At 35.4% G+C, this 27,874-nt stretch overlaps 1 protein-coding gene across 1 annotated transcript in view; it reads right to left on the bottom strand.

Annotated features, from left to right (window-relative positions):
* Positions 1 to 6,646: 6,646 nt before the first annotated feature.
* The window catches only part of MEP1A (meprin A subunit alpha), a 33,075-nt gene continuing 11,847 nt past the window's right edge, over positions 6,647 to 27,874 (bottom strand). Inside the window, exons 6-14 of the mRNA XM_074189993.1 lie at positions 27,197 to 27,314; positions 26,253 to 26,428; positions 23,971 to 24,192; positions 23,165 to 23,314; positions 16,532 to 16,747; positions 13,637 to 14,110; positions 11,727 to 11,900; positions 9,169 to 9,451; positions 6,647 to 6,910 (exon numbers count right to left, since the gene is read on the bottom strand). Coding sequence (XP_074046094.1) covers positions 6,754 to 6,910; positions 9,169 to 9,451; positions 11,727 to 11,900; positions 13,637 to 14,110; positions 16,532 to 16,747; positions 23,165 to 23,314; positions 23,971 to 24,192; positions 26,253 to 26,428; positions 27,197 to 27,314 — 1,970 coding nt within the window. The 3' untranslated portion in view covers positions 6,647 to 6,753. The remainder of the gene's footprint in view (positions 6,911 to 9,168; positions 9,452 to 11,726; positions 11,901 to 13,636; positions 14,111 to 16,531; positions 16,748 to 23,164; positions 23,315 to 23,970; positions 24,193 to 26,252; positions 26,429 to 27,196; positions 27,315 to 27,874) is intronic.

Raw genomic sequence — 27,874 nt, 5'->3', positions numbered from 1 at the left:
TGATGGTCTACCTAGAGAATCCCAAGAAATCATCTAAAAAACTACTGGAAACAATTAGCAATTTTAGCAAAGTTGCAGGTTATAAAATAAACCCTCATAAATCCTCAACTTTTCTACATATGTCTAGCAAGAAACAGCAGGAAGAGCTATAAAGAGAAATCCCATTCAAAATAACCTCAGACAATATAAAATATTTGGGAGTCTATTTGCCATGACAGACTCAGAATCTTTTTGAAAACAATTATAAAACACTTCTCACACAAGTTAAAGTAGACTTAAATAACTGGGCAAATATCAACTGCTCATGGATAGGTAGAGCTAATATAATAAAAATGACAATTCTACCAAAACTAAACTATCTGTTTAGTGCCCTACCAATCAAAATTCCAAAAAATTACTTTAACGAGTTAGAAAAAATTGTAAGTAAATTCATATGGAGAAATAAAAAGTCAAAAATTGCCAGGAGCTTAATGAAAAAAAGTGCAAAAGAAGGTGGCTTAGCCCTACCAGATCTAAAATTATATTATAAAACATCAGTCATCAAAACTGTTTGGTATTGGCTAAGAAACAGAGTGGTGAACCAGTGGAATAGACTAGGTGTAAAAGCAGGAGATGATTATAGTAATCTGCTGTTTGACAAACCCAAAGAGTCTGGCCATTGGGATAAAAACTCCCTCTTTGATAAAAATTGCTGGGAAAATTGGAAGTTAGTATGGAAGAAACTTAGATTAAACCAACACGTCACACCCTTTACCAAGATAACATCCAAATTACAGGACATAGACATAAAAAACAATACTATAAGCAAATTAGATGATCAAGGACTAGTCTACCTGTCAGATCTATGGAAAGGGGAACAGTTTATGACTAAGGAAGAGTTGGAGAACATCACCAAAAACCAATTAGATGATTTCTATTACATTAAATTAAAAAGCTTTTGCACAGATAAAACCAATGTAACCAAGATCAAAAGAAATGTAGTAAATTAGGAAAAGATCTTTACAACTAATGATTCTGACAAAGGACTCATTTCTAAAATATACAGAGAACTGAGTCATATTTTTAAAACAAAAAGCCATTCCCCAATTGACAAATGGCCAAAGGATATGCAAAGGCAATTTACAGATGAGGAGATCAAAGTAATCCATAGCCATATGAAAAAAATGCTCTAAATCATTATTAGAGAAATGCAAATTCAAGCTTCCCTGAGGTACCACCTCACACTTCTCAGATTGGCCAGTATGACCCCGAAGGATAATGATCATTGTTGGAAGGGATGTGGGAAATCTGGGACACTATTACACTGTTGGTGGAGCTGTGAACTCATCCAACCCTTCTGGAGAGCTATTTGGAACTATGCCCAAAGGGCAACAAAAATGTACATACCCTTTGACCCAGCAATACCACTACTGGGTCTATACCCTGAAGAGATGAGGAAAAAAGGGTAAAAACATTACTTGTACAAAATTATTTATAGCAGCCCTGTTTGTGGTGGCAAAGAATTGGAAATCCAGTAAATGTCCTTCAATTGGGGAATGACTTAGCAAACTGTGGTATATGTATGTTATGGAACATTATTGTTCTATTAGAAACCAGGAGGGATGGGATTTCAGGGAAACCTGGAGGGATTTGCATGAACTGATGTTGAGTGAGATGAGCAGAACCAGAAAAACACTACACCCTAACAGCAACATGGGAGTGATGTTCAAGCTTGAAGGACTTGCTCATTCCATCAGTGCAACAATTGGGAACAATTTTGGGCTGTCTGCAAAGGAGAGTACCATCTGTATCCAGATAAGGAGCTGTGGAGTTTGAACAAAGTACAAGGACTATTCCCTTTAATTTAGAAAAAAACAGATAACTTATTGTCTGATCTTGTTACCTCTTAGACTTCTCTTTAAGGATATGATTTCTCTTTCATCACACCCAATTTGGATCAAGGTACAACATGGAAACAAAGTAAAGACTGACAGAGTACATTCAATGGTGGGGAGGGAAGAGAGAAGCAAGATTGGGGGAAAATGTAAAACTCAAATAATATCTTTAATAAAAAATAAATTTAAATAAAAAAATAAAAGTGATATTAAAAAATCAATAATTTTCTAAATTATTATAATAGGTTGGTTAGAAATTATAAACAAGAAGATAATAATCCACAAGATTAAATCCTACAAATATTTATTATCACCCCACTGAATTAAGATTTTTAATAGATTCTAAACTGTGATGCATAGAAACATTCCCATAGAAACATTCACAGGACACTTTATTTTATATCAGAATCCAATTGTATCTAGGTGTAACTTCCCTTAAAGTAATAATTTGAAAGTAGAAGCCCACAAGTCCTAACTAAATATAGCATCAAGATATATATATATCAAATATATAGATATAGATATAGATATAGATATAGATATAGATATATAGATATATAGATATATATCAAAGGGGCATAGTGGATAGAGCACCAGCACTGGAGTCACAAGTACCTGAGTTCAAATCCAGCCTCAGACACTTAATAATTACCTAGCTGTGTGGCCTTGGGCAAGCCACTTAGCCCCATTGCCTTGCAAAAAACTAAACAAAAAAGATATATATCCGTGTGTGTGTGTGTGTGTGTGTGTGTGTGTGTGTGTGTGTGTGTATCAAGAGATAATAATAATAAATCAATAAACCTTAAGCACCTACTCTTAGAGGCTTAGCAATAAGAACCAATATCCTGAGTCTGTCTGTATTTCATATTCAGTATCACTAGACAGGTATCCTCCACCTAACATGGTGCACAAGCACAATGTTAGATGATAATGCTACATGGGACAGTTAGTGCCATACAGGCAATGTTATAAAGGGGGAATCCATTGAACAGCATCACAATAGGATTTCAAGATTCTCTAGAGAGGTATAGTTATTATATAATAATTAATATAATATTGATAGCATTATTATTAAAATGCAAATTTGGTATAATTTAATGAAATATATGCCCATAAATACAATGTGATTTGAAGGTTATCTGAAGGATTTGATGAATCATGAAGTCTGAAGACATTTTGTAGCATTGAGGAGTGTGCCTTAATTCATAGGATCTAAGTAAAGAACAACCAATATTACTCAGTTTATCAGCCACAATGTAAAGAATGGGTAATATCCATCATGTTGAATCTCTTAGGTCATTTCTGTTGTTCCGTTGGAAAGAAAGAAGATGAATAATTCACTAAGGTCTTCTGATGAAGAAGATAGAATTCTCTAAATAGCCTGACCTAATTATTTCAGTTCCCATTAATCTGCCTTATCTCCAAATTCTTGCAACACATGTAAACTATGCTATATAATTTAATCCTTAAAAACTAGATTATTGTGCTCAGTTGTGTGTGTCATATTTTAGAACACTTATAATTTGAAGAGCATCAATATGATGATCAAGATGATTGATTGAAAGATAAACCAAGGCAAGAGCTCATAGGAAGGTGAGAAAAAGTGATATAAGGACACTCTCAAGGTCTCTCTGAAGAAGTTTGGAATTGATTAGGAGACAAAGGAGACTGGAACAAGCCCACCCAATGGCAAGCTTGCATGAAAGTAGATGCTGTACTTTATGAGCAGAATTAAAGTAACTTAAAAGAATCATGTGATGCACAAATTTAGAAAGATCTCTTCCAATTGTTCCTGTGGACTATTTGTACTTGACCTGCATAGTAGAGCTCCCAAGCTATATTGGTCTGCTCAATCACATTTGGATACACTGCACATTGTTACATCTTTCCTTTCCTCTTTGAGTACAAGGGACAACAACCAACTAACTTCATATTGTCCATATCTAAGAAAATTAATAGTGAGTCTTCTTACTCACCACCTTCCTGAGATCTCCTCTCCCTCTCTGATATTCTTCTTGCTACCCCGTCAAAGAGTTTATGATTCATTCATTAAAAACTTTGCTCTCAGTTATATGTCTACTCCTCCTTTAAAGTGCCAATAACTTGGTAAATATTCTTTCTAGGAATTTCTGTATATAAACAATGAAAACATAGCATGTTGTATTTAGAGTCAGAAGACCAGACTTCAATCTATATGCAGACTCCATCAGTTCTCTCTTTGGAGGTGGACAGCATTTTCCCTCATGAATCCTTTAGAATTATCTCAGATAATTATATTGCTGAGAATAGCTGTCATTCACTGTTGTTTATTATACAATATTATTGTTTCAGTGTTCTCTTGGTTCTAATTATTTCACTCACTACATGCAACAGCTCTCTGAGTAATCTCTGGTCTTCTATCCATGTGGTCAATGATAATCTTGTGGATAAGTTAGGATTTCAGATTTTTGTCAGTCTTGACTTTTCTCTTGGTTAGATCATTTCTCTTATTTAGCTTTTTTTTTTTTTGCTGATGGCATCTGGAGAAAGGTCCTTGTTCCCTGAGACTAAAATTTTTCTCTGAAAATAGACCTTACCTTGGTATTTGTTCTTTTGGTTTAGGTGAAGCAGATTAATCTGGAAGCTATGACCTTGTCAGTTAAAAGGTCAGAAGAGTGAGCCTACTGAGGTCTAAAAGTCTGGGAAGTCTGGGAAGTCTGCAAAATTTTGCATTCAGCACAGCATCAGTGACCCAAAGCAAAATCTTCAGGTCCCAGATACCAACAGTATCACATTTGAATATGAACTTGGTGGAGCAATGCTAGGTAGAAACTGTTCCAAGTTGGAGTCTACACTCTCTAAAGACTCAGGTCACATGGGGCAAGTGTCAGCAAATCATAGCCTGCAAAGGACAGCACATGAGGCAAATCCAGCCTGTTTTTTGCATGACTACATTTTTATACACATTTTAAATAAATTATATTTAAATACATTATGCATATTTACATTTTAAATAAATTATATTTAAATATATTGTACTTTAAAACATTTTTTGAAAGATTCTTAGCTTACAGGTCACACAAAAACAGGGAGCAGAGCAGGATTTAGCCAATGAGCAGAAGTTTGCTGATCCCTGATATAGAGGGAACTGTATCCTTAAAGTGTTGGGGGTGGATTGGGATGTTTATTCTTCTGTTCTTGATTTTTTATAAAACTTTTTGTAAAACTTTGTAAAATTTTTTCATAAAAAATTTTGTAAAACTTTTTTAATGTCAGTAAGCTAAACTGAACTTGTTTGACTAAAAGCAAAGGTAGCATAACTATTGACTTAAGTGAACAGAATTAGAGAAAAGTCATTATAGCCTTGAAGGATACCCTTAGAACTCTGAGTGGGAAAAGTAGTAATATTTCTGAGTCCCCTGAACATACTCATTATACATAATTTTATTCCTCTGAAACTCCTATTGTTGACATAGGCATGTGAATTTCCTTATGTCCATTGATTTATGGTGGGAGTTGCCCCTTTTGGGGAGAAATTCAACCCTAAATCCAGTTTTCTAGCATAGGGCTAGAACCCAATTCCATCCTTTTGTTAGTGTCTCCCTTCCTGCTTAACTAGATCCTAATCATGTTATTCATTTATTTTATAAAAATACTGCCAAAGACAGAATAAATACTACCTTCAGACAAACATAAAATAATGTTTTATAATATAATTCAAAGGCCTAAAACACTAAAATTATACTTTATATTTATTCTCCCAAGGGACCAAAACCAATAACTATAAGAGTATATCTAAGAGTAACTCATAATAATAATCTGAGAATTTGCCACAAGGAGTCAAAGGTTCAGAATACGTTCAATAGGATAATAAAGTTCTTTATTCTTTGTTTAATCAATCCTGAGACTAAATTTCTACTATTTTGTAATTTTCAGTATTAATGTTTATTAAAATGATACACCAAAACCCTCAAAAAGAAGCTAAAGGTGGCACTTCATTTTTTTTTTCTGTGGAGGACAAGGAAATCAAGGTTAAGTGATTTCCTCAGGGTCACACTTGTACATGTCAAATGTCTTAGACAGGATTTGAACTTGGGTCCTTATGACTCCTGGGCAGATACTTTATCCATTGTGCCACCTAGCTGTCCAGGTAGCTTGGTGTATTTTTTTTGTTTATTTGTTTGGGGATTTTTTGAGGAGGTTTTTTAAAGAAAATGTATGTTTCAGGGTTTATTGGAAATGATGCATCCTGATTCTTGAAGACAAAACCTTGGAATATTATATTTGGTAAATATCTAAAATTGTCAGATTAATTATGAATTATCTGCATAGGAATATGAATATATTTCATTTAGTCATCCAAGATTTTTTAGGGAGAGTGATGTTTTAGTTAAATAAATTTATTTTTATATTTATTACATATATAATTTATATTTATAATTATAATTAAGTTTATTAAACATTTATTATTATTTCTTTAATTAATGCTGACTTTAATTGACTGATGATCATCTTATGATAAACCATTTTCTGCCAGTCTTGGCTATCTGGGTACTGGAATTTGACTGGTAGTACCAACTCATCTTGTTTTTATTGTCTTCTCTCTTAGTCTATCATTTCCCATCTGTTGCAATTCTGGACTTCATCCAGGCCTCCAGAATCTCATTATCCTAAAAGATCACACCATATATAGTCTTATTTCCTCAGTACTCCCTATCCCCAGATGCCCTCCTTCCTTTTGATTAGAAAGGGTAAGAGGGACATTTACAAGCAAGAGAGATGGCCACTTCAGAGGATGCCAATAAGGAATAAAGATGGTTGTAAGTGATCTAGTCTCTACAAATAGAGAGAATGAAAAGTAGTTGTGGGGGCATTACTCTAAAGAGCCTCAACAGTCTGTTCATGATGCCATCCTTTTGGACAGCATGGAAATTATGGCAATAGTCAACACAATAGTTCCAGCAGCTCCTCCAATCATCATTCCCAGGATGCTTCCATGAACCTGCATAGCCTGACATCGTTCTCCAGTATAAAAGAAGCCATGTCCAGAGGCACACCTGGGAAAAATATCAGAAATAGCCAAATGTGAGAAATGACTAAATGCTTATAGATTCACAGATTTTTGGAATTGAGGACATCTAATCTGATTCTCTCTTTTTCATTAGAATCTGAAGTACAGAGGGAAAATTAATCTGTCAAAGATCATATGGTATCCTCGTGGCTAGACTAGAATCCAGAGATCCTGACTCCTAGATAAGTGCTTTTCCCTTCCTATACTATTTTTCTAACCAATGTGTGGGTCATCCTCAAATGAAATCAGAGAAATATAATTAAACAACCTTTAATAGAATTAAAAGTTACTTAGTTCTCTTTAATGTTCACAAGAGTTCAAGGTAGAATTAAGCAACAGGGTGTTGTGTGTGTTTGTGGATGTGCACACATGTATGTAGAGCTAAATGACTTGACTATCTATTCAACAATTCTTTATTGGGCTTTGAGTTTCCATCTATATGTCCATGGAACTTCTGATTAAACTTTCAGAGCTTAGGGATTTCATAGGTCCCATATCAAGTTTAGTGTAGGTATAAGCATTTATATCTTGGAAATCAGAAAACTACATTACAAATTGGGGCAAGTCCAATTTATTATTTTGTCAATTTCTAAACTAGGAAAGAGATGGTGAAAATATTATTTAAACAGATTAAATTTTAGAACTCATTGTGAAAAAAAGAAATATGTGTGTACATATATTTATATCTAGAGCTAGATCTATCTATATATTTGTAAAGAAATAGTAATTAAACAATTACTAGTATATCCTTGGTTCCAACTGTGACAAATCCAATGTTATTGACTTTTTTAGCCTCAACTGCTATTCAATGAAGTTATGCCTGCTTATTCCCAAAGATTTTCTATACAATTTTTAACCTGTTTATCATGTACTCTAAGAATATCTACTGTTACCACCACCATTACAGCTACTGCTGCTGCTTCTGCGGGCTATTTCTCATACATACTCCCAAGCTTTTTAAGTCATTATTCTCTTAGTTCTAGATTAGATATTTTGCCTAGTACCTAAGGAGAGATTGTAGTCAAGAATTCTCTAACCTGGAAAAAATATAAGAACTATAAGAATTCTGTAATTTTATTTTTTTAATATAAGTTTCTAGCTTCCAAATCTCCACTGATTTGATCTACTGTCACCACCACCACCACCAACAACAGATACCTAAGAATCCTTGGGGATACACTGAAATTTAAAATCACTCTGAAGATGATTTTGGTGTGTTTGCACCAGGGGAGGCAGTTTGATTCAGAGTGAGAGGGCTTGAGTTTGAATCCATCTTTTTCTCTTTGTGTATAATCTTTGGCAGGTCACTGAAATCCTCTGAGTCTCAATTTCCTTATCTGTAAAGGGTTGTACTATTTCATCTCTTGGTCCAGTACAGCTCCAGATTCTAGATTCTTGAGAATTAATTCTGCTATTTTAATGACCTGAGTTCTTCATTCCAAGTAGTAAGACTCCTATCACAAAGGAATCTTATTTCCCTTTCTTAACTTTAAGTTATTGAAATATTATTGATGTATTTTAGAGCCAGAAGGATGTAGGAAGAATATATAAGATGGCAATAAAACTCTGGATTTGCTTCTAGGCCAGGAAAAAAGGAACTAAACTGATAAAGGCTATTAAATAATGGCATTATTATTATTATCATCATTAAGAATAATAATATCTACCATCAGATAGCCCTATTTAAGAGATTCAAAGCACTTAACTTAAATTAACTTAAATTAGCTCATTTGATACTCACAACAGACCTAGAGGTTTCACAGCTAACTTTGAGGATTTGGAAAAGAATTAATCTGTAGAAATTAATTAAAGATAAATAAAAGAATGAATCCTGGTCCAAATATTTTCCAGACAACCTATAGGTTGTCTGAGATGACTGATGCTTCCTGTTAATTAGGCTGAAATAGGAATCAGGAAACCTCATTCAAGCTATGACTCTGCTAAGAATGAGCTATATGACCTTGGATAACTCATTGCCCCCACCCCATTGACTCAGCTTCCTCATCTATAAAGTGAGGAGGATCATCCTCATGATCTCTAAGGTCCTTTTGAGCTCTGTCAGAATAAGAGTCTGTAAAATTACCCCCATTGCTCTGAAATTACAATTCATGGGAAGGGCTAGGACAGATTTTTAAAGATAAAATGTTAGGATTTTATTAAATCTACAAAATTTCTCTGGAATGCAGTAGGGTAGAAGGATGATTCCAATTCCCTCCAGGATTCCTGGAGCCCCCCAATACCCACCTGCAACTTGCCATTCCTTTTACATTTACACAGATTCCTTCATTCTGACAAGGGTTTGGTTCACATGGGTCTCTGAAGTACTGTGGCCAGTTGTGATCCTCCAGGGGACCTGTATTCTCTACAGATCGCTTCTGCCTGCCAGGTCTAGATGGGCCTTCTTCTAATGTCATTGTCCTGGAATCCTCCTGTGATGTTTGAAGCTCATGACTTTGGAGAATCAGACCTGAGGAGCTCTGCCTCTTACTGGTAATAGGAACTTCAGTCTGATTAAGGTGGGTAATATCTTCAGTAAAACAGATAAAGGAAGAAATCATGGAGATGACTCATCATTAAAATGGGAAACACAATTTTCATTTCCAAAGATGTTAGATGAAACTAAGATTTCTAAGGCAAACATATCCTCCCCTCATGATCAGAGCTTTCAGAGCCCTGAAACAGACTATGACATATAGAATTGATTGGCCTATAGATGAACCATTTATTCTCATTCAGATTCAATTCAAATATCCTGGGGAATATTTGGAGCAGACAGCCCCTGCTTTCCCAAACCCTATTCATTCTGCTAACCATCTCCTTTTACTTAAATATATTATAAATATGTATATATATATATATATTATATATATATGTACATGTGTATGTGTGTATGTATCTTGCTTTGTATATATTTATTTGTATATTGCCTCCTCCATTAGACTGTAAGCTCCTTGAAGGTAGGGGCTATCTCTTCTTTTGTGTATGTTTCCCAGTGTTTAGCACAGTGCCTAGCATATTTTTGTTGTCATTAAATCATTTTAGTCATGTCCAACTCTTCATTACCTCATTTGGTATTTTCTTGACAAACAGCCTGGAGTGGTTTTCCATTTCCTCCTCCAGCTTATTTTATGGATGAGAAAATGAGGTAGAACGGAATGAAGGAAGGAAGGAAGAAAGGAGGGAAGGAGGAAAGGGAGGAAGGGAAGAAGGAAGAAAACTGAATGTTTCATGTTTTAATCATGGTTCATTTCATTGATCCCATAGAGTTAACAAGAACTAAGTAGTACTGAAGATGAAGCTAGGTGATGCAGTATAAAGAGTGCTAGACCTACAACTCCTTTTTTCTGAGTTTAAATCTGGCCTCAGATTTTTTGTTAAAATATGCCTGCCCCAAAGGACGGTGGTAAGAGATAGTAGATATAGGACTTGCCTTACCATCACAAAGCCCTGGGTTCAAGATCTGCCTTTTACACATAATGACTATATGATCATTCTCAAGTGATCTTGAGAATGCCAAGACTATTCACCAGTTCTGCAAGTTATAAACAAGTTGACTACCTTCATCAATGAAAGAAGCACTCCTATTGAGAGAGTTTCCCAAGTCAAAGAAATCACAGGTCCAAATGCTTATCTGATAGATTCCTTTGTTAAATTTTTTTAGTATATGGAATAAAACAAGCATTTCTATGGCATAGTACACTGAAAAGATGATTTTACATGAACTGCAAATCTTCTATGCTTAACTTACTATTTCATTCACATATACAACAAAATTATCATATAATATATTTTTTTCTGCCCCTCATGTCCTCCCCACCTGATATATGGCTACCATTAGACACAAATTGATATGTGTTTGTGTGTGGTGTGTATATGTGTGTGTGGGGGGTGTGTATATGCAAAATTTTTCTATACCTACTTCTTTTTTTTTCTCTGAATGTAAATAGTCTCTTTCTTCATAGGTTCTCTATAGTTAATTTAGGTATTAGTCAGAATAACTTATTTTAATCAAAGTCATTCTTAAAACACTATTGCTCAGGGGCATTTAGGTGGCATAGTGGATAAAGCACCGGCCCTGGAGTTAGGATACCAGAGTTCAAATCCGGTCTCAGACACTTAATAATTACCTAACTGTGTGGCCTTGGGCAAGCCACTTAACCCCATTTGCCTTGCAAAAACCTAAAAAACCCCACTATTGCTCTTACTATACACAGTGTTTTCTTGGTTTTCTCATTTTGCTCATTATTTCGTGCAAGTCTCACCATAATTCTCTTACTATTTCTCTTTTTAAAGTTATTTTTAATACTAAATCTTTATGCCCACCTTTATGTGAAAGTTCAATGCCCAATCACGAGCTTGGTCCTACTGCTGACCAGGATAAAAACTTTGACATACTCTATTTCTAACTTGGTCTGGTTTGTCCCATGGTAGGTAGGGCTTACATCCCTTCACACCTCTAGGGTACTAGCATACTGAGAATTAATGTGGTATTAACATGACTGGCCTTAGTCCTATTGTAGCTCCCAAACACCCAAACTCAATGATCATTCCACTAGCCTCAGTTTCCCTAGTAGCAGAAGTTATAAGCTTCTGCTTGTAGTAGGAATGCCATCACTCCAAATCACCTGATTTCTTAATAAATCCCCCAAATAAGGGCCATTGAAAACAATTCCTTCCACCTTAATCTCTCAAAAACAACTCAGAAGTTTAATGTGAAAATAGTCATGTAACTTTTTTGCTAAACAAAGAGAAAAGGTTCACAGAGTTTATAATTACTTTAGGCAATCAAATAAGACAGGTACCTTCAAAGTCCACAAAAATGACAAGTGTATCATCCTTAATGAAACTCCGCTTTTGTAGCTGCACATGAGAAATGACGGCACTCCAGCCCCAAGAGATGCTTCTGTAACAGTCACAATTGTTATCATAGATTCCCACAGTGGATGGTCTATCCCAGATGTTAGAATTATTTATGGCTGCAAAAACAAAAGTTAAAGAAACAAGAACCTGATGAGTTCAAATAAAATATATTTTCCCTGAGGAATCAAGGCAGGGAGAAATCTGAGATTTGTTTAGAGTGGCCAAGCATCTATCCCTAATTATCTTCCCCCAATAAAAGGAAAGGGAACAACATAAACTTCTTTCTTGATAGTTCAATTTAAGGACTGAGTAATAGGTGTCTTGAGCTATGTCCACTTAACCCAAAATAATCTCTTCAGGTTTTTCTGTGTTCTGCTTCTAATTTTGATTTTTTTGCTTGCTTGGTTTTCCCAGATAGTCAGACTTCTAAAATGATAGGGCATTTGGATTTTAGCATATTTTGTGCAGCATCAAGCTGAGAATATTTAATCAAATTTAAATCAACAAGGAGAATGCAGTCAGTTCTTCATTAACCAAAATTAATGGAAGCATGGGCTTAGACAATCACAATTAGTAGATGACCAGTGAACCCTTTATTTTTAGCTTTGGAATACATTATATGGTAGTTTGAATGAGGTTTCAGTCTTTTGCTTTGTTTCGGTATTTCTGGTTTTATCCCAGATTTGACCTTCCTAATTATATATTTGCTTTTCCTAGCCAAACATTATAATTACTGCACTCCCTGAGTGGAAAATGTTCTTTCCTGAGCTGAATCCAAAATGCAACTAAGACCTGAAATTGTGTAGCAAAAAATGGAAACAAAAAAAAGGCCCTTCCATTAGAGATCAGTTTGACTGACTATAGTTTTCCTGAATGCAGTGGAATATTATTGGGCCATTGTTATTTCTCTGTTATTGTTGTTAATTTTTCAGTTTTGTCTGATTTCTCTTGGTCCTTTTTTGTTATCGTTATTGTTTTTGCAGATACTGGAACAATTTGCAATTTCCTTCTTCTGTTCATTGTATAAATGAGGAGTGGAGGCAAACAGGGTTATAAGTGAGAATCACACGGGTAGTAAGTGAATAAGGTTGGATTTGAATAGATCTGATGTTTATATATATGTTATATATATATAGTATGTATGTATTTGCACATTTATGTATGTATGCATAGAAATATATATACATATATATGTACTAGAGAACAGATTGCCACATACATTCTTAAATGATTTTATTTATTATTTTTGCCTCTGTTTAAAAAGGGAGAAAACTGAAAGTTGATCCCAGGAATGACTAAGATGTTAAAAAATATATGGATTAAAAAATAACATAGAAAGAATTCAGAGAAACATGGGCAATGGATACATGAATGACTGCAGAGAAAAGAAAGTAAAGCTAGTTTTGAACATATACCATGGCCACACTAATGAAGATACAAAAGAAACCACAAAATGATATTCAAATTCAGCTGAAATTCAATGACCAATTATTTCAAAAAACAGATGATGAAGCACCGCTCATAGTAAAAAGGCGAGGGGTGACACATATGGGATATAGTAGGCACTGTCAGATGGATTCAGATATTTGCTAATTTTTTTTCATTAGAAGAGAATTCTGGGGCTGAGGAAATATATAGGAATAATAATGGCATTTTACAAAGAGAAACCAATAAATCTAAAAAGAAAAAGACAACTTGCTGCAAAGAATCAAATAGCTAGACTAGGTCATATATGTGCTAGTTGAAGAATATAACTATTAAATTGTTCTTCCTGTTTTTTTTTAAATAGAGAAAATCACATTGTCAGTCCAAAATGCTTTGGCCACAATCATGCCAAAAGTTACCAGCTCACCTGAAGATGTATGGTCCTTGGAGGTGGTAAACACCATACTTGATGACATTCTGTTCATGACATCAGGATCATTATCAACAATTGTCATGATAGCCTGTCTATTTTCCACTGGCCATTCCAAGATAGCATCATTCTCCCCACTGTAGAGTTGAAAAGTAAGTCCAACATAGCCAGAGAGACTGGTATTATTTCTTCCATGGGGGTATAAGGTCACCCCATAACCATATCCCTCTGAGCTGTAGAATCTGGGGCTGTAGATTGGATCACCCTTCACAGTGTTCTGAAGGATCTGAGAGAAGTTTCGAACCATCCAGACCCCTCTGGGGCAGGGAGTTTCGGTCAGAGTGATGTCATCCAGGAAAATCCCTCCATTAGAGTTCTGGGGGTCTCCCTTTGTGCCTTGAAAGAGGTAACGGAACTTAACTTCTTCTCTGAGGGTTACATGACCGATTTTCCAACCATAGTCACTATCACCTGAAGCAGAAACAAAGAGCTGTTAATGCCACTCAATCATGTGTTTTCATTTAAATCGGTCATTTGTTTATGTCAGAAATTATTTAATTCTCTGATTTCCCTTTTGGGGCTTGATACCAGACTTTCTGTCTCCCCACACCCACATATTGAATGCATGAGAAATAATCATCAAAATGAACTAATCATCAAAAAGATGGAATCACTAAATTACTTATGGAAGTGGAAGTCCCCCATAGAAATTCTCCATCCTCAAAAAACAAATCTTTTTACTGCTTGAAATTTCAGTATTTTGCTTTCTCAGACTGTCAAAAGTTTGACATTTTAGAGATTTACTCTAATTAGCAAGCATTTCCCTAAAATCCAGATAATGAAGATATAATAGCAGGGTACCTTCGTTGCAGATCTTTACACAGAAGTTAAATCATCAATTGTTAGGAATAAAGTCAAATATTTTCCTGTTCAGGTGTGGATTAGACTGGATAGTCTCTGAGATACCTTCCAATTAGAGATTTTGTGAATCACAGAATTTAAGCCTAGTGGCCCTTCCTGGAGTATTGCTATTTAGTTTCAAAAGCTTTTTTTGCTCTATTTAGGTAAATCCTAAAGTTGGTTGACATTTATCCTTGGTCTTGGCAAAGGACAGTGAGAGGCGATGTCATGACTTGCAAATGAATTCACCAGCTACTTTCTCCTCTGGAGCCATCTGGGTCCAATGGCCAGAAATGATTCAGGACCTCTAAAGGTGGACCTGGATGTAGTGGGAGATCTTAGTTTTAAAAGAGAAAGCAATTTATCTAGGTCTGGAAAAAATGAAGCAAAGAATAGCCTCTTTTATCTAATAAAAAATTTTAAAAATCAATTTGGGAGGGGAAAGATCCTCAGGGTTTCTGACTTAAGAAATAAGATTAGCTCTGTGTCAATCAGAACTCAACCAAAATTAAGTGGGGCTTGGTCTGGGACCTATGTTTGACCAATCTATGAGAGCTAGAGGGATTTGGGGCTTGCAAACAGTATTTGACATTCAATAAAATTATTTGACTTAAAACATTCCATTGTCCAACATAGACAAGGGTAAGTTGGAGTCAATAGTTAAATTTTCATAATGAGCATTACCTCCAAAATTTACAAAGACTATAAATCAGGCTTTAATTTATGGTTTTGTTAATTGTCTAGATTTAAAGTGATGGAGAAGATGTTAATATTTCTGATTAGAGTCAAAAATCTATCCTGTGCTTTTTTCCCTGGAAAACTGATTGTTAATGATTTGCTAAAACTACAAATCTATCTTAAAAAAAACCCAAAATCAAACATAAATACCTCTTTTAAAAGGTATACTGTGTGCTTTCTTAAAAAACATTTTTATCTGAGGTACCACCTCACACCTCTCAGACTGGCCGATATGACCAGAAAGGACAATGATCAATGTTGGAAGGGATGTGGGAAATCGGGGCCACTAATGTATTATTGGTGGAGCTGTGAACTCATCCAGCCTTTCTGGAGCAATTTGGAATTACACCCAAAAGGCAACAAAAATATGCATACTCTTTGATCCAGCAATATTACCATTGGGTCTATACCCTGAAGAGATGATGAAAAAAGGCAAAAATATCACTTGTACAAAAGTATTCATAGCAACCCTGTTGTGGTGGCAAAAAATTGGAAATTAAGTGAATGCCCATTAATTGGGGAATGGCTTAACAAACTGTGGTATATGTGTGTCATGGAACACTATTTTTCTATTAGAAACCAGGAGGGATGGGAATTCAGAGAAGCCTGGAAGGAGTTGCATGAACTCATGCTGAGTGAGATGAGAAGAACCAGAAAAACATGTATACCCTAACAGCAACATGGGAGTGATGATCAACCTTGATGGACTTGCTCATTCCATTAGTGCAACAATCAGGGACAATTTTGGGCTATCTGCAATGGAGAATACCATCTGTATCCATAAAAGAATTGTGGAGTTTGAACAAAGACCAAAGACTATTACTTTCAATTTAGGAAAAAACCCATTATCTTATTGTGTAATTTAGAAAAAAAACCATTATTTTATTATGTAATTTTGCTATCTCTTATACTTTATTTTTCTTCCTGAAGGATATGATTTCTCTCTCATCACATTCAACTTAGATCAATGTATAATATGGAAACAATGTAAAGACTAACAGACAGCCTTCTGTGGGGGGTAGGGGGAGGGAAGCAAGAATAGGGGGAAAATTGTAAAACTCAAAATAAATAAAATCTTTCTTTAAAAAAACACCTTTACATTTCTTGAGCTGAGAAGAGAATACAGTAAGATTATTTATGACAAGTGCCCTTTTTAATGAAAAAAAATCTTAAACTTTATTTTTTTCTTCATTATAGATTCAAAAGTCATAGTGTCAATGGATTTGATTAAGCTCAGATTGGCCTTTTAAATACCTTGAAATGTTTCTATCTTGACCAATTTTCGGACATTGCCAGTGCTGTCATCCCTCTTGACCCAGACCACAAGTCTGTCTAAAGGACTTCCTGTCATCTTGTAGTAAAACTGGAGGCACTGTTGCTTCCTTTTGGGGTAAAGGATCCTGGACTCTAGAAGAGCAGCTTCTTCTGTCTTCCCAAAACTGGTGTTGAAGTGCATGAAGTAACCTGCTCCTAACAAGGGAACAGAACAATACTTTATCTCAAGTCCTTCCATTCTGGATTCTGTTAACATAGCTAAGGTTAAAGGCAGGGTATGGACAAAGACCAAAAGAAGGCTGAAAATGCAAGATGTTCACCAGGTATCATTCCAACAGGCTACTTGGACCAGGACAGAATTCGCCAACTTGTCCCACATTCCATTTCTCTTCCTCTATAAAAATATACTCTGCATTTTCTTCATTCTCAAATTTGTGAATAAAGAGCTTAACTCTTTGCTGTTGACATTCAATCAAATATTAGAGGCAGAAGCACAGATTGCATATTTCCCTTTTTCCATAATAAAGTATTATGAAGGCAATAGGCTCTTCATTTTGTGATCTCATTCTGGATTTTGTGTAGGGGGAAAAAAGAACATTTTATGAGGGCAAGTTTCTTAACTATGAGAGCTGTCTAAAAGAGAAATTGGTTGCCTCAGGAAATAGTAGGGTAGTCTTCATTGCAGGTCTTCACACAGAGGTTAAATCATCCAGTTGTTGGGAATAAAGTGAAATATTTTCCTGATCAGGTGTGGATTAGACTGGATAGTCTCCGAGGTACTTTCCAATTAGAGATTTTGTGGCTCACAGAACACTGACTGCTTTATCTCCTGTTACAAGCAAACCTTGCTTATTGTACTGTACTTTGTATATATTTCATTTCTCTTTTGTTTGCTTTCCTTTCTGTCTTTTTTTTTAAGTTTATGGCAATCCTACATTAAGCAAGTCTATTGGTTTCATTTTTCTAATAGCATGTAGCAGGGGAACACTGGGCAAAGAGAAATATTGAATCTTTCTCCTTTCTATGTTAGACAAATATTATAATCTTTTCCTCCTGGTACCAATAAGGTACCCACAAGCTTGTACCAACAAGTCTTTTATTAACAAAGTACTGAGGAGGCAGCAAATTGCATGTCTGACAACCATCACATATCTTGCTAACAAAGATACCCTTTGAGATGGAACCTATATTTTGTGCTCTCATTCCATGTATCTTGTTATCTATATTGGAGCCACTTGGACTGGCATCTTAAAATCATTTTACCAAGGGGAATCTGGGATACTCATTCCATGTATTTTAACACTGGCACCTCCAAATTATCTCAACAAGATTGGATGCTAAGACAAAATAAATTCATTGAGACACCTGGACATTAATTAAAACTACTACCCTGGGGGTAGCTGGGTGGTGCAGTGGCCCTGGAGTCAGGAGGACCTGAATTCAAATCTGAACTCAGACACTTTATTAATTGCCTCACTGTGTGACCTTGGGCAAGTCACTTAACCCCACTGACTCGTAAAAACTAAAAAAACAAACTACTACCTTGAATTATGACCCTGAACATTAAATGCTAATCTCTCTGGACATGTGCAGTGGACACTGCCTTACTCCATGTTTGAGCTACTCCTTAGTCCTTCCCTAGTATCACCCTAATCCCTCCCTCTCCCTTCCCAATACTGACACCATGCTAGGCTCCCTTTTAAAGGTCTTCCCTTTCTCTCTACCTGTGCTGATTCAGCCTGTTTGCAATCATTGCAACTGTCTTTCCTTCTTATGCTAACTTTGCTACTTTCTTAAGGAACACTCTAAACTTCCTTAAGAATTCTGTCCTATGGGCAGCTAGGTGGCATAGTGGATAAAGCACCTGCCCTGGAGTCAGGAGTACCTGGGTTCAAATCCGGTCCCAGACACTTAATAATAATTACCTAGTTGTGTGGCCTTGGGCAAGCCACTTAACCCCGTTTGCCTTGCAAAGACCTAAAAATTTTTTTAAAAAATTTAAAAAAAAAAGAATTCTGTCCTAAGGGGCAGCTAGGTGGCACAGTGGATAGAGCACTGGCCCTGGAATCAGGAATCCCTGAGTTCAAATCCAACTCAGACGCTTAATAATTACCTAGCTGTGTGGACTTGGGCAAGCCACTTAACCCCATTACCATGCAAAAAAAAAAAGAAAGAAAGAAAGAAATCTATCCTATGCTACTATCCTGAAATAATACATACATAGAGTTTATGTCTTTATGTCTCTGGGTCAAAGAGTTTTGTGAATTCTTTTTCCATTTATGGAACCCCTGCAGTCTTTACAACCTTAGTAGCATCCAATCCCACTGGCATCATTATGACCCAATGTCATATTTTGGTGTTTTTCAAAATATTTCAGACTTTCTCATTATTATTACATCTAATAATGTGACCTGTGATCAGTAATCTTTGATGGTAGTATTGTAATTGTTTTGGGGTACCAAGAACCACACCCATAAAAGACACCAAACTTAATTGACAAATTTTGTTTGTTCTGATTGCTCTACTAACCCTCCTTTGTATTTCTCTTTGTCTCCTGAGACCTCCCTATTCCTTGAGATACAACAATATTGAAATTAGTCTAATTAATAATCCTACAATAGTCTCTTAATGTCCAAGTGAAAAAAAAGAGTCAATCAATAAGGCAAACATTATTCTTGTCTTATTTTAAGAAATTACCACAGCCACCCCAACTTTCTACAATCACCAATCAGTAGTCATCAACATTGAGACAAGGCCCTCCACCAGGCAAAATATTGCAACTCACCAAAGGCTAAAATGAGGGCTATCATTTTTTAGTAAGATAATAATTTTAAATTAAGGTATGCATATTATTTTAGACATAATATTATTGAACACAACAGGCTACAGTATGAAATAAAGATAACTTTTACATGCATTGGAAAACCAAAAAATAATAGTGCGACTTGCTTTGATATTCAGTTATTATGGTAGTCTAGAAATGAACCTACAATATCGCCAAGGTATGTCTCTATATATTTTTATTTACTTAATCTGTATATATTGTAGTTCTCCTTAGTGAAACATAAGTTCATTGCAGATGAACTTTTTGTCCTCGTATCTCTAGTACAGAGTTGGCTTACTATGATGCAGTAAAACCAATTGGTCTCAGAAGACCTTGGCACTTACTAAGTGTATGATCTTGGGCAAGTCGTTTAATTCTGATGGGACTTAGTTCCTCATAGGATCTCCTATAAAGTCTTTTCTAGTCTATGATACATTAATAATATTATATTACTGGTCCAAGGTAATACAACTAGTAAGACAATCAGAGCTAGGATTTGAACCTAGGTTCTCTGACTTTTCAGTATTTTTCTATTTATATTCTACTACCTATACATCCTTTACTTAAGAGAATAAATTTGTTTAAGCAAAGTTTTCTGGGATCAACTTCTCTGAAACAAATCTAATTTTCTCATTAACTTGCATTAATAAAGTCAGAAATGGATTCTATGGAGGGAAAGTTTATATGTCTAGGGAGCCCTTGGAATTCACAAACTCAAGGATCCTATTTGGACTATTCACTATATTCTCTAATGTGATTTAGTCATCTCCTCTCCAGGAGTCAGTATAGACCTGCTGACCTGACTGAATATATCTTCCTTATGCATTTATTTTTAAATTCTGGCCCAGATTTGTAGTACAAAATGCTCTGTTTAGCATTCAAAGTCCTTTATAACCTAGCTCCCTCTTATCTTTTCAATCTTACTGAAAAGTTACCCATAAATGTTATATAAAAGCATATTATACTAAGGTATATGTGTGGGTATACATTTACATCATTTATTTAGTATTTTAAGGTTTGTAAAGAACTTTGCAAATACTATCTCATTTTATCTTCACCACAACCCTGAAAAATAAGTTCTATTTTCTATTTTGAGAAAGGTCAAGATTAAATGATTAGTCCAGGATCATGCATCTAGTAAGGGGATGAGACTGGATTTCAAGTGATTCCTGGTCCATGTTCTATTCGTATCATTTATTTGTTGAGGGAAAAAACAATATAATTTTAAGTAAGAAACAGATCCCAATGGGCTCCTCTCCCACAGGAAATCCCTAGAATATATGCCTAGGAAAAGGCAGACTATATTATAAATGGCATTGTAATATAAGTAGAATGAAAATTCCATTAGGTTAGGAATGACTTGTCTTAGCCAGCCTCTATATTTCTCCCAATCCTTATGCACATGGTAAGCCTTCATTACACATTGAACCTTTGTGACAAAAAGAATGCTACACTACACCTGATAGGTATCAATCCCAGCATTGCCATCAAATGTGAGCCATGGTGGGACTTAATGTTCTTTAGTTTCCCTTTCAGTTATATAGCCTATGAAATTTTTCCTCAGTTGTCTAAAGACTAACAAACATCAGATTTTTACTTTATTGAAAGTACTCCCTTTTTTTAGGTTTTTGCAAGGCAAATGGGGTTAAGTGGCTTGCCCAAGGCCACACAGCTAGGTAATTCTTAAGTGTCTGAGACCGGATTTGAACCCAGGTACTCCTAACTCCAGGGCTGGTGCTTTATCTACTACACTACCTAGCTGCCCCTAGTACTCCCCCTTTTTTTTTTAGTTTTTGCAAGGCAGTGGGGTTAAGTGACTTGCTCAAGGTCACACAGCTAGGTAATTATTATGTGTCTGAGACTAAATTTGGCTCCAGGGTCAATGCTCTATCTACTGTGCCACCTAGCTTTCCCAAAAGTATTCCTTAAGAGATATAAAAGTTTTAGAGAAGAGTCTGATAAAGCGATTTCAGATATTTATTGAAGACTGGGATGGGTTTTTTCTTTTCTCATTAATATACCCACTCCTATATTCTTAGCATTTCAAATGGTATACAAAAAATTCCTCCCATTTTTAAATGACTTTTGCTGCTTACTTGAAAATCAAATATTAACTTATAAACAATCATAATATAGACGTTAGATTTATGATTATAATTGTCTCTGGAGATATTTTCACTATACCCAGAAGATAACATAATGTTGACCTAATAACTTTGAAGATAACAAAATGATTTTATCTTTTTCTGGGATATAGGAAAGGAGATCTGCCTTGCCACAAAGCAGCTGATACTTGCCTAACGTGCTTTGGGGAAAAAGATTAACCCCAGATATCATCTCTTCTTATTGACTTTTAGGAAAACAGTGAGGGAAGCACTTAAAAGACCATATTCTTAAATATCTAAGTTATTTATATGAGATGACCTTGTATAGTAAATGGAGCGAAGGACTCAGTCAGGAAGGGCAGGGTTCAATTTCTGAGACATATTGTCAGCATAACTGACTCTGGACAAACTGGCAGCTCACTATGACCATAAACTGCTTTAATAGCTTGCCATTCTGCTTTGAGAGAAGAAATCTTCACATTATAAATTCCTTATATTAAGGAATCAGTACAAAATCCAAAAATAAAAATATTAATTTTCAAAGACTCTCCAAGTTAGAAATCATCTAGTATAGTCCAAACCTGAATAAGAAAATCTTGTCATTATCCCCAGCAAGTGATTACCTAGTCTTTTCATGAAGAATTCAAATGATAGAGAATTCACTACCTATCAAGGCAGTCCATTCTACCTTTGTACAACTCTATTTGTTGGGATATAGGGAGGGAGGGAGGAGGGAGGGAGAGAGAGAGAGAGAGAGAGAGAGAGAGAGAGAGAGAGAGAGAGAGAGAGAGAGAGAGAGAGAGAGAGAGAGAGAGAGAGAGAGAGAAATGGAAGGAAGAAGGGAAGAGAGAAGGGAAGGAAGAAGGGAAGGAAGGAGGGGGAAGGAGGGGGAAAGGAAGGGAGGGAGGGAAGGAGGATAAGAGGGAGGGAGGAAAGGAGAGAAGGAAGGAAGAGAAAATGGAGGAAGGGAAGGAAGGAGGGAGGAAGGGAAGGAGAGACAGAGGGAAGAAGCTGAAATTTGCCTCTTGTTTTGAATTCTGCCCTCTGAGACAAAAAGAATAAATTTAACCCATATGGCAGTTCTCCAAATACTTGAAAATAGCTACGCAGTCTTCTGCAAGCTAAACATCATCAATTCTTTTAAGTGATCCCAGTAGGTCTTCCCCTCTGGGTGCTGTTCATCTTGCTAATTCCATCCTAAAATCCACTGCCCAGAACTAAGTAAAACATCATACAGAGTCTAAACAGAAAAAGAAGTACAAGGAAAATTTCCCTGGTCCTGGACTCTATTCCTTTTTTTTTAAATGAAATATGAGATTGTGTTAACAGGTTTTGCTGCCATCTCTTAATATTGTTTCATGTTGAGCAATTGTTCCACTGAAACCTGAAGATATTTTTTCAAACAAATAGTTGTCAAGTCATATTTCCTCCATCTTGAATTTGTTGAAGCTGAATTTGTAAATCATCTTTGCCTTCTCTTGTTGCTCATCACTCATCCTCTCTATCCTTGAATGGTTTTTTAATTCAGCCTAAGTGTGAATACAACCTTCCTTTGTCCATTTTCAAATACTTACATATTAAAGTATCTAGATGCAAAAAAAAATGCTGACTTGGAGAAATCAAATTCAATCTGAACAACCTGATTGTTCTTTTAATTTTCCTTGTTTATCTTGTTCCACTCACCTTTGCATTGTCCAACCAGAGTATGATCCTCTTGTCCTGGACCTTCACCTCTATCATGAATCCAGTCAGCATCATCTCTAGTGCCCTGGATCATGCCACAAATGTTTGGTTTCTCAAAAGTACACTGATCCAGAAGGGTATGAGTTGCCGCTAGAAAGAATATGCCAATTAAATTCATGGTTCAAAAGATCAGGTTTTCTTCATTCTAGATGCAGTTAATTTCTAGACAGAAAGTATAGAAATTGTAGTGCATTTCTACATCACTTTAAGTTTTATGTAGTTCTTTCTTCACAACAAATCCAGGAGGTGGATAATGCAAGGATTTGTAGGCCTATTTTATAGATGAGGAAGACTTAGAGTAGTTGAACAGTAGTCAAGTCTAGGATCCAAAACCATATTCTTGACTCCATATCCAACAATTCAATCTTACCATTTCACAAAAGTTATCCAGTTGTGTTAATATCATGGGACTTTGATTTCATAATCTCAGTTCCTCTACAAACATCAAATCCTTTTGTCCTCAATTAAGTCCCAGAAGGCCCTTTATTTATTTGTTAGAACTTGATATAGATGAGTGTTTGTTTATGATTGATTAATGAAATGTTTTATAAAATAGTTTATAAAAGATGCTGAGATTCCTTCTAGAGATACAAACAAGATCAGTTCTAGCGTGTCTGGTTCTTTGTCCTTTAAAGTAAAGTGTAAAGAAAAGAAAAGAACAAAATAGATAAGCAGAAAGATAGAATGTACAGACTCAAGGTGAGATTTAATTTCAAAATCTTATTGTTAACCCCATCAGAACTCACTGCAATTGTACATGCGATTAAGCCTCTCTAAATCAACTGGGCTAAAATCAAGGCGCTGTCCAATGATGTCATCAAATGCAGGGATCTTGGCTGTGATGGTAGGTTTACTCTCATTCTTATTAAAAGAGAATAGCTCATAGTGCATCAGAGATTCATAGTCATAGGGAGTGTTGAGGTCAGTTATGTAACTATCATTGTAGGTATTGAAGTTGTGCTCATAACCTGTCAGGGAGAGAAGCAGCACATAGTCATTCTTGAAAAGTATTTACAAAACTTATCTAGAGTGAAATATCACCTGGTGCATCACAGAAAAGAGAATATTTTCACATCAGTCTATAAGAGGAAGCAGATAATTAAAGTCAAGCCAGAAGTTGGAGGAGAATAAAAGTAGATTTGTAGCATGTAGACTGTGAAAATACAAATCTATAAAATTACTTTGGACATTTCTTTTTAGATACCATAGCTTACCTTCATAATTTCTACATTAATTGTTTCGGAAATTAAATTATTAATAGTTCCCTTTTTTCTACAAAATGAAGTCTGAAAAACTAGTTACAGCCTTGCTTTCATTGCTTTTTCTAAGTTCTAGTGTTTTTCTAATCTTCTAGTACTCTGACATGAACTCTGATTTACTCACCTTGATTTGTTCCTCCTAACCCTTTACTTTTGCTCATGCTATTACTCTCACCTACAATAACTCCATTCCTCCTCTTAACCTTCATAAATTTTGTTCATCCGTCTAATATCCTTCCTCTTCTAAAAAGCCTTCTCTGACCACTTCAGCCCAAGAAAACTATTTATTCATTTGATCTATAACACTTGGTTTGTGGTCTCACAAGGTATTTATCCTACATCTTCTAATGCCTTGCACCATTAGTGATCTTTGTATAAGTTTATGCCGTCTCTTTCCAACAGAGCAAGTGCTATGATGGATTTTTTTAGCATTATTAGGCAATACATTTATTCAAATCCCATCTTCTTTAATTACTAGAGTCAAAAGATTATCTTGTTTGTGAAACAGATTAACAATACCATATTGGGGACAGCTAGGTGGTGCATTGGATAGAGCACTGGCCCTGAAGTCAGGAGTACCTGAGTTCAAATCCAGCCTCAGATACTTAATAATTATCTAGCTGTGTGGCCTTGGGCAAGCCACTTAACCCCATTGCATTGAAAAAAAAAAGAATAATACCATGTCACATGGTATTTGATGATAAAATGAAATCATGTATATAAAGGACTCTGTAAACAATAAATCATCATATAAATGTCAATTAATATTTCTATTCTTATTGTCTTTGAATGGCCAAGCCTTCTGTTTACTTTAGGGAAGGAATTACAGGCTTACCTAAGAGGTATGGGCAAAATTCCACAAGTACTTAGCAATTTTCAAGTCCTAATATTCTGACATTTTAGTTGACTGCTTATAAGTTCCTGTAATTAAAACTTAACTATATTTATTTCCTCCTCATGAATGTATCTTGTTAAATCATTTTATAGTTTATATATTTATATATTAATGCATCTATATATGCATATATAGATAGATGAATATATATATACACATATCTATGTATGTATTTACATATTGTGTATGTGTGCAGAGAGATAGAGTGACAGAAACAAAGATAGCCTCTGTCTGAACATGGCTATGTAACTGTCCTGATTTTTTGTGGCCCCACTTAGGGTTTCCTTGGCAAAAATATCAGAGTGGTTTGTCATTTCATTGTGCAGCTCATTTTACAGATAAGGAAACTGGGGCAAATACAGTTGAGTGACTTGTCCAAGATCTTAGAGCTATTAAGTGTCTGAGTTCAAATCTGAACTCATGATGGTATGTTCTTGACTCCAGAACTGATCCTCTAATCAAAGTACTGCCTGGATACCCTAGCCTACCATTAACACTGTATATATCCTGAGTGTACATAGTTGTTTGTACAGTCTCCATCCTTAGACTATGAGCAAACCATTGCCCAAGATGACAAATCAAGATTTTTACCATAACCTAGTTGTATTTTCATGTAGTTATTGTTTAACATCATAAATCAATAAATACTCAGTCAATAAACATTTATTAGCTTCCTTTTATCGCCTTTTTAGACAGGGATCAGCAGTTAGAAATAGGTGAGAAGAGCTTGCACATTTAGCTCTACCTCTTTGTACAGTGTTGCTGCAAGATTGCTGGGTCCACCCCTTAATAATTTTAGTCATACATAATTTACTAAGCAAAGGAAGGTGGACTGTGCCAAATTTTACTTACCAAAGGTCAAATTAACACTCACCTTCAATAACTTCATCCCACCAAATGTTCACATAATCATCTCGGTCTGACCTTGACTGCTCATGATAAAATCCCAATGCATGCAATATTTCATGCTCAACAATAGCCTTGAAATCACAGCGTGAACCAATGGAAAGGTTCTGCCCTGTATGTTGATCTCCAACCATAGACCAGCACCTTCAAACAGAGAGAAAGGAAACTTTTCTCTGAGAATTCCCAAGTTCCAGCATCAATTACAAAGGTATGGGGGCAGCTTCTTCCTATTTGTTTATATTGGTACTGAGCTTAATAAAAGAAATCATAGAAATCTTGAGGATTTTAACAAATATATCAAAGCCAATTCTAGCAACTAACAGGTGTGTGTCTCATCCAGAACAATGAGAAAAGCACCTATTTTGTTTAAAAATCTCTACAAAAAAGGGATCCCATCATTTCCCTCTAAAAAAGAGAAAAATTCAGGACTATTTTAGTGGGAAAAACAGGTCCCTCAGGGTTTAACATCTTATGTTTTCTTTCTGGTTATTTTAGTCTTACCTCATAGATCTTTATTTTTCTTTAAAAAATTATGCAGTTCTCCATTTTCACCTGTCTTCCCATGAAAGACAATTTAGTTGGGTAGAAAAAATACTGTATTTTAGATCATACCTTTCCTGTGGTAGAGGATACAATAGCTGTCCTACGCCTGATATTGTACACTGAAATTCCGTTTCTTACTCTTTGTGAAAATTTTTAGATTGATAATTAAATTTGTTTTAGACATTTCCCTGTAATTTTACTCTAAGGTTAGGGCAGAAACAGAAAAAGAAGCCTAACAATTGCAATGTACTCATCACCAACCCTCCAGGATGAATAAATGTATATGGGAGCCTGGAGCTCTTTTGGGGGACTCTTTGTATCATTCATATATTCATCAAAGGTAGAATTTTCAGTTTCTATAATACAAACCCATTAAACTTCTGAAATATAATATAAGTTTCTTCTCCTTGGTAGGGCTTGAAATCCACACAGGACTTGAGACGGAACATTTCAAAGGCATAAAGAATGACTCCTTTGGCATTCAATTCTAAAAAACACATTGTACTCATTTTAAAGCACTCACTTGAGAAAATTTTCCCTATATTTTAGTGATATAAGCCTGGCTTCTTCTTTTCCTCCTCTCCCCATCAATAATGATCTTCTCTCTCATAGCTAGTATAGCATTCTATCTTATACCTTGTGAATGTATTTTGAAATATTGAAGTTAGATAACAGAGACTACTAGAAAGAGATCATTTCAGATTACTTAGCCCAACCCTTTATATTATTTATGAGACAACTGCGGTGCTGGAAGGGAAATTACTTATCCAAAGTTATACAAGCAGTACAAGTAGCAAAGTGGGATTTGGAGCCTGGTCTTCCATTCCAAATCTAGTACTCCTTAAGTTACATCTTGTTTCCTTTCCTACTAGGGCCCTACTCCTAACTTTCTGCTTTCCAATGTACTATGTATATAAGCAAAGATTAGATGGATATCTGTAGAATTGAATTTATGCTTAAAACATAATTTAAATATTATTTATAACAATATTTTAGAGGAAAAAATACTGGTCCTTTTAGAAAACAGTTTCTGGAAGTGTTTCATAA

The sequence above is a fragment of the Macrotis lagotis genome, chromosome 5, assembly GCF_037893015.1.
Source record: "Macrotis lagotis isolate mMagLag1 chromosome 5, bilby.v1.9.chrom.fasta, whole genome shotgun sequence".
Lineage (NCBI taxonomy): Eukaryota > Metazoa > Chordata > Mammalia > Peramelemorphia > Peramelidae > Macrotis > Macrotis lagotis.
Note: the sequence above shows the minus strand (reverse complement) of the source record. Positions and strands in the feature narration are given on the sequence as shown.